The 7646-nt window shown below is 34.1% G+C and overlaps 1 protein-coding gene across 1 annotated transcript; it reads left to right on the forward strand.

Annotated features, from left to right (window-relative positions):
- Positions 1-5363: 5363 nt before the first annotated feature.
- LOC107895185 (F-box/LRR-repeat protein At3g59190) lies at positions 5364-7352 on the forward strand. The gene is made up of 4 exons (XM_016820444.2): positions 5364-5567; positions 5655-6582; positions 6678-6818; positions 6913-7352. The coding sequence occupies exons 1-4, from the start codon at positions 5515-5517 to the stop codon at positions 7171-7173; spliced, it is 1383 nt and encodes a 460-aa protein (XP_016675933.2). The 5' UTR covers positions 5364-5514; the 3' UTR covers positions 7174-7352.
- Positions 7353-7646: the final 294 nt, after the last annotated feature.

Here is a 7646-nt window from a genome sequence, read left to right on the forward strand (position 1 = left end):
CTTATTGGGAGCATAATATTTTACGCCACAATCTTGATGTCATGCATATTGAGAAGAATGTCTGCGAGAACATAATTGGGACAATTTTGAATGTCGATGGAAAATCAAAAGACAATCTTCAGAGTCGACTTGATTTAGTTGACATGAGAATTCAGCGTGATCTTCATCCTCAAGTACTTCTGAATGGGAAATATCGGTTGCCGCTTCTATTTTTTCAATGTCAAAGGAAGAGAAAGAGGTGTTTTGTATGATGTTGAAGGATATAAAGGTCCCAGATGCGTATGTGTCAAATATATCTCGATGTGTGAGTCTTAAAGATCGAAGATTATATTCATTAAAATCACATGATTACCACATCTTGATAAAGATTTACTCCCAGTTGCTTTACGGTGCTGCATGTCAAAAAATGTGACGTCTTGTATAATTGAACTATCCAATATAATAAAAGCTATTTGTGGCAAAGTTTTGGATGTTGAAGAACTTAAGAAAGTACAGGATCGAGCTGCTTTGACTTTATGCAATTTGGAGAAGATCTTTCCACCTTCCTTCTTCACTATTATGGTGCACTTGGTAATCCATCTCCCTCACGAAGCAATACTTGGTGGACCGGTTTTTTATCGATGGATGTATCCAATAGAAAGGTGCTAATTTATTTGTCAAGTATTTATTTATTCGCGTCTATACATTTAGTTACAACTTTTGATAAATATTGTATATCGTGTTTAGGTTCCTAAGCAAATTGAAATCTTATTGTCGCAATAAGCGTTATCTAGAAGGATCAATTGTTGAAGGCTACTTGGCAGAGGAGTGCATGACATTCTGTTCTAGATATTTAGAAGATGTTGAAACACGATTGAATAGACCAAATAGAAATGTTGGGCTCAATGATCATAACTTGGCCGAAACTTATTTATTCCAAAGTTATGGGGAACCAATCGGCAAAGTTGAAATTGCAGAATTAGATGATATATCATGGATACAAGCACATCGATATGTACTTTTTCACCACAATTTAGTTGAACCGTTACGCAAGTAAGTTCTAAAATTTCCTCACATATTCGTCGTTTTGATTTGTTTATCTTCTAACCAATTACACTTGTTTTTAACATAGTGAGTACAAACAAATTTTGAGATCTAGTGCACGCTCTCGAAGATTGCAACATCGAGAGATTAATAAGTTATTCACAGAATCTTTTCATGAATGGTTAAGTCAAACGGTATGTAACTAAAGTTAATAAGTTACATATAATCCCAAAATTTAGTTAATTATTCAATTTACTTTCGATTCAATAGGTTTGGAGTGGAAAGGACGTCAATGACGAAGTTAAATGGCTTTCTTAAGGCCCGAATAGAATAATAAAAAGATATAGTGCCTTCCTCATCAATGGATACAGATTTCATACAAAGTATCGTGAGAGAATGAGGAGAACTCAAAATTGTGGAGTTGTTGTAATTCTTCAATTACAAGTTATGCTAGTGCTAGGGACAGTAATCCGGTTGAGGGTAATGTAGAGATTACGGACTTCTTACCGACATTATTGAATTGGATTACTATGGCAGATGGAAAGTTGTCTTATTTCGGTGTGATTGGGCTGATGTTAATATTACTCGAGGAATTAAAGAAGATCAATTTGGTTTTACAATGTTGAATTTCTCTCGCTTGATTCACACTGGACAACAATTGATGGACGAGCCATATGTATTTTCCTCTCAAGTGAAACAAGTTTTTTATTCGAAAGATCCAACTGATGAGGGTTGGTATGTTGTACTCCGGAACACCCCTAGAGACTTGTTTGACATGGGTAATGGAAGTAGAGATGACATCGTCGAAAGATCAGAAACATTACCTTTTCTAGAACAAAACTTAGATGAAAATATCCCTAGTACTAGTACACAACATCAATGGGTTCGACATGATGTGGATGAAGATATTTACGAATAATGATGTAGTAAGATTTTACAATTTTTTAATTATATGTAATATTATAATTTTAATCTTTGTCATGTTATATAATTTAACTATTTTATATGTACTACTATTGTTGTAATTTGTTACTAAAACTTTAACTATTTTATGTGTATTGCAGGAAAAATGCGTAGAAGAAGATTACGAGATTTAAGTATTGTCCAGAATACTCCAAATTTGGAAGAAGGAAATAGTGAACAACAGACAGTTGTTGGATCTTCGAATTTGCCGGAGACATTGATGAGCCTGAAGAATTTCAAAGTAATGTTATGTTCATTTTACATGTGTTGACTTTTATTATTGAATTATTTGTCAATTTTAATATAATAATAGTATATCAGTTTTTAGCTGAAAGTGGTGGGATGCGTAGAGTTTAAGGACGTACGCTGCTTAGAGATTTATACGACTTAGATCTTGTCGAGCGTGTTGGATCTGAAGCTCGACTTTTAGCAGGCTATTTGGGCATTTTAACACGAAATGCAAATATGTTGCCCATCAACTACGAATCATGGCATCACATGCCTGATAGCAACAAAAATCAGGCTCTCGCTAATATTAAGGTAACAAAATGTGAATGTAATTTATAATACTTTGGTTTAAGTTTCATTTATATTTACATTCTAAACTTATGTTTTTTTAGGAGAGATTTGCTTTAGAAGTCTCCGATGATTATATCAAGAAGGCATTAGGTAAAAGATGGAGAGACAATAAAAGCACTTTAAAGAAACAATATTTTAAGAAAGACATAAGCCTCGAGGAAAAATTGAGAAATGTCCCGCCGGGAATGCTGAGGTATCAATGGGAAGATGCGGTTAGATTTTGGAATTCAAAGAAAGGAGAGATATTGCGTATTTCCAAACTCTTATATATAGTGTTTACTATATACGTAATAATAATTTTATTATGTAGGACCGTGAGCGAGTTGGAACAAGCAGCAGGCAAAAACAAAAATTCACGCACACGGCAGGGTCGAGAAGTTTTGCTTCTGTAGCTGAGGCCGAGGTATTATGAATTTATTAATTCTTTCAAATATTAATAACTTTCTATTATTAAATAATATTTTTACTACTATATTGTAGGAAGTCAAATTCGGATAAAAAGTTGGACGCCTTCAGCTTTTTAAGATTACGCATAAGAAGAAAGATGGATCTCCTATGACATCCGAAGCTGGAGAAATTATGGTATATTTACTTAATAATATTTGATTTATTCTAAATATTTATAATCTTTAATTATAATTGTTTAATTCAATTCATCATTAGTAGTTTGGATCCGACTCCCAACAATACATGCCTTCCGGAAGTCAAGCTCAAGCTGAAGTTCAGAGGTTAAGAGACTAGATAGCTCAAATGCAAGCGAACATGGTTGAGCAAATTGCCGAGGTTCAACGAAAATATGAAGAACTCCAGCAACAACTTAGAGCGGAGGCAACAGAGAGGGAGGCAGCGGCTGCAGCGAGAGAGGCAGAGGCACGAGCGATGGTAGCAGAGCAGAGCAAAAAGTACGATGACCTCTAGCTACAGCTTCAGCAAATGATGCATATGTTTCAGCAATCGCAAAAGCCGCCATCTTAAACATTAGTTTTCTTATTGTAAGAATATTTTAAATTATACTTTATTTATTTATTAATTATATCATATATCTTTAGTTAAATTTGAAGTATCATTTAGAATTAATGTTTTTGGTTGTATTTTTTATGCTAAATTTGCTGTTTTTGGTTGCATTTTATACTATATTTGTTGTATTTGGTTGGATTTTAATGCAGGAAGGGCTGGATATTGGTGAAAAAAATAATTACAAATCTGCCAAAATTAGCAGCGTTTGTGGGAAAAGTGCCGCTAAAATTTTAGCGGCGCTTTTCCCACAAACGCCGCTAAAAGTCACGTTTTTTTCGATAAACGCCACAAATTTTTGTGGAGTTACCTATAGCGGCGTTTTTTGCGGTGTTTTAAAAAGCACGCTAAAGGATAAAAAAAGTGCCGCTAAAAGTCTATTTTCTTGTAGTGAATATTTAAATCCAACACCACGACGAGAAGATTCTAGTAATTAAATTCTATATTTTCTTTAAATTTTAAAGAGTTTTTATTTTTTTCATAAATTTTCAATATTTTAAAATTATATATTTTTTAATTTTTAGACTTTTTATGTATTTATAAAGAGTAAAAGTTAAATTTATAAAAACTGTAAATATCAAAGGCTATAAAACTTATTTTGCCTTTTCCTATAAATGTCCTTGTCAACTAGATGTGTGCATGGGTAAGGTCGGGTCGGGCCGGGTTCGGCCAGGGCCCAACTAAAAATTTAGGCCCGTTTGCTAGTCCCGGCCTGGCCCAAAAAATGGGCTTAAAATTTTTCCCAAGCCCGACCCGAATAAAAATGTTAAAACTCGAAGCCGACCCGGCCCGCCCATATTAATTTTTATATTATTTTTATATAATTTTAAAATATATATAAACCATCAAAAATACTAAAAACATCAAATAAATATTTCTCAACAAATTGAAAATAAATTTTAAAAAATATGTATACTTAAATAACACTAAAATAGATGCAACTTAACAAGCAAATGTTTCTAAAATTATAACAAAATTAACAATAAAATAAGTTTTATACAATATCCAAACAATAACAACAAAATAGTAGCAACATAATAGTAAAATAGTAGCAAAATAGGGAGAAAATAATAAGAAAATAATATTAAAAAAAGATTTTTTGTAATGTAGTGAATTCGGGCCGAGCCGGGCCCTAGCCAAAAATGCCTTACCCGAGGCTCGGCCCGTTTTTTAAATGGGCCTTATTTTTTTGCCCAAGCCCATTTTTAGGGCCTACATTTTTGCCTAAACCCTCCCACATTTAGGGCGGGCCTTCGAGCCAGGCCGGGTGGCCCGACCCATGCACACCTCTATTGTCAACTAGTAACAATAAAGTTGGAAGGAAGTTAGCTCAGGGCCAATGTTGTTAAATAAAAAAATACAGGGATTCAATGTATCAATATTAAAGTACATTGATTAAATTTTAAATTTTAAATTGGAATATTTTTTGAATGGTAAATAAAAAGTTCATTTATTAATTTTTATGATAAAAAGTTGGAAATAAAATTAAAAAATATTCAAATTAAAATTGATATTAAAAAACAAGAAAAAGCTTTTAAACTTTTAAATTGATATTTAAATTATAAATGAAAACAAAAGCAGAAATAAAAAAAATGGACTATAAAGCATAGTAGAGAAAGTAAAAAAAAATGAATATCAATAAAATAAATAAATCACAAAATTATATAAATTTTAATTTTGAAACCATTATTTCTTATTATTTTATAATTAACTTATTGTTAATAATTAACAAAAAGAAATAAAAAGAAGGCGGCGAAGAGACCTTAATTAGTTCATCTAGATTGTTTTCCGAATCCCACAAGAACTGGAACTCTGAACGTAAATAAATTCCCCCACCAGCTTGAGCTAACTTGCCGTCTAAACAACTAGTTCAGGGTTTCTCAAATCTTCTTTTTTGGGTTCAATTCTTCTTTCTGTTTTATCAGAAACAATCCCATGGCCATCAAAAGAAAACAAGGTTTCGCTAATGCTGAAAACCTAAAAACCAGGTATGTTTTGTCTGCTTTTCTTTTTTACTTTGCCGACAAGTAACCTCAATTGACCTCATCTTCGTCTGTTTTTTTGTTTTATGCTAGGGACGTAAAAGCCAGAAGAATAGATGAGGAAGACCTAGCCGACAGACTCAGTGAGTTGCCGGACCATGTTATTTTGCACATCATGTCATCGCTTCCGATTAAAGAAGCAGTTCGAACATGCCTTCTGTCAACCAGATGGAAGGATCTTTTTACTTCCATATCCAATATTGAGCTTGATGGAGTTCTAAGGAATAAGGCTTTACGTAATAGATTCATGAAATTTTCGGATGGATTTCTGTCCTTGCGTAAGGATATCAGCGTGGATAGATTTCGCCTCTGCTGTGGACCCGGAATTGATCATCGCAAGATCAATGAATGGATACTGTACGCAGTAAGGCATGGCGTTAGAGAACTTGACTTGATCTTTCGAAGCAGGTCCTTCGAAACAAGACACTTCACTGAGCTGGAATTCGCGGTTTTCACTTGTAAAACACTGCTCACATTGAGATTATTCAACCTTCCAAGTCTCGTCCTGACTATTCCCACCCATTGTTGTCTGCCGAAACTCAAAGTTCTCCATCTTACTTTTCTGAAGTTCTCTGATGATGAATCCATTAGAAGGCTACTTTCGAGCTGCTATTCGCTGGAGGAATTGCTTGTTGAATCATGTGAACTCAGCAACCTAAACAAACTCAGTATTTGCCATCCTACACTGAAGAGGCTAACCATAAATGATGGTCATATTGACCATAGTTATGAACTGGAGATTAACACCCCGAATCTGGTCTGCTTTGATTTCGGCTACTTCTACTGTGAAGAAACAAGGCTCTCACTCATAAACCTAAACTCTCTTTCAGAAGCACGCATTTGTATTGGATTTATAGCTAAGATGTTTTCAAACTACTGCAATGACACTGCTTCGGCATTTGATTTGATGAGAGCACTCAGTTGTGTTCAATCATTTCATTTAACCGGTGTTTGCTTACAGGTACAAAAAAAAAATCCTTCTGGATTTCATTTTCTAGTAAAAAAAGAAAAAACAGTGACTAAGTGACTTAACTATAACCAACTTTCCTTTTTCAGATTCAAGCTATGCTACAGAGCCCCAGTCTGATTCCCGAATTTCCAAACTTGACTTCTTTGAAGATGGGTGCCTGCTATGCTGGATGGGAAAACATGCTTGCTAGATGTCCATGTCTTGAAACCCTTGCTTTTGAGTTGGAGGTACGAATTAAGGAATGAAATTGCATATTTACATACTATTGCAGTCTTGAACTAGTTTCATTGTAGCTATATATGTTTTGGTCTTGTTTTGCAGGACTTTGATCCCGTAGATTGGCATACACCGAAGAAAGATCCCTCTTGTTTACAGCATCATATCAAGGCAATCAAGATTTTTGCATTGAAAAGAAAGCATGTAGAGTTTCAATTGATCGGGTATCTTTTGAAGAAGGCAGGGGTCTTAGAGTGTTTGACGGTGGAGATCGAAAGCGTGACAAAGAGAGAGCAGAGAATGATGAGTAAAAATATATGTGCACTGCCAAAAGCTTCAAAGAAATGCCATATACTTATTATCTAAGTTGACATAGTAACTATACTAGTTGATTAATATATTTAAATTTCAACTGTATTGTAGAAAAGGCTGCTATTAGAGTTCACTGATGTTGCCTGCTCATTGGCAAAATGTATACGAAATTTCTCTGTACCAGTTTTGATTTTTGAAGAAATAGAATCTTGTTTGAAGGCACTTGAAAATCATTAGCTTCTGATTTTTTATATTTAGTTGTTGATGTCATGCACAGAATGACGCCTTCGAATATTGTGAAGTTTGAGGGAAGCTGTTATAAATGGCTCTGAATTTCATCCAGATGCTACACACTAAGTTGTCTCCTCAAAGATTGCCACCGAATAACCTGGAAAAAATTTTGACCATGAAAGTTGTTAGCTGTCTTATAAATAAAGAAATGTGGTTGATGAGGTGAAAAATGCATGAAAGTAGGTTCCATTTATAAGTGATGAATATCATGTGTTGGGTGAAAGTTTTGGTGCAAT

Source organism: Gossypium hirsutum, unplaced genomic scaffold, assembly GCF_007990345.1.
Source record: "Gossypium hirsutum isolate 1008001.06 unplaced genomic scaffold, Gossypium_hirsutum_v2.1 scaffold_57, whole genome shotgun sequence".
In the NCBI taxonomy this organism is placed as follows: Eukaryota; Viridiplantae; Streptophyta; class Magnoliopsida; order Malvales; family Malvaceae; genus Gossypium; species Gossypium hirsutum.

Bases quoted from the DNA above. Each gene is read 5' to 3' on its own strand.
- LOC107895185 (XM_016820444.2), top strand. From the start codon at position 5,515: ATGGCCATCAAAAGAAAACAAGGTTTCGCTAATGCTGAAAACCTAAAA. The intron at 5,568-5,654 runs GTATGTTTTGTC...GTTTTATGCTAG, and splicing joins GCTGAAAACCTAAAAACCAG to GGACGTAAAAGCCAGAAGAA. The intron at 6,819-6,912 runs GTACGAATTAAG...CTTGTTTTGCAG, and splicing joins CCCTTGCTTTTGAGTTGGAG to GACTTTGATCCCGTAGATTG.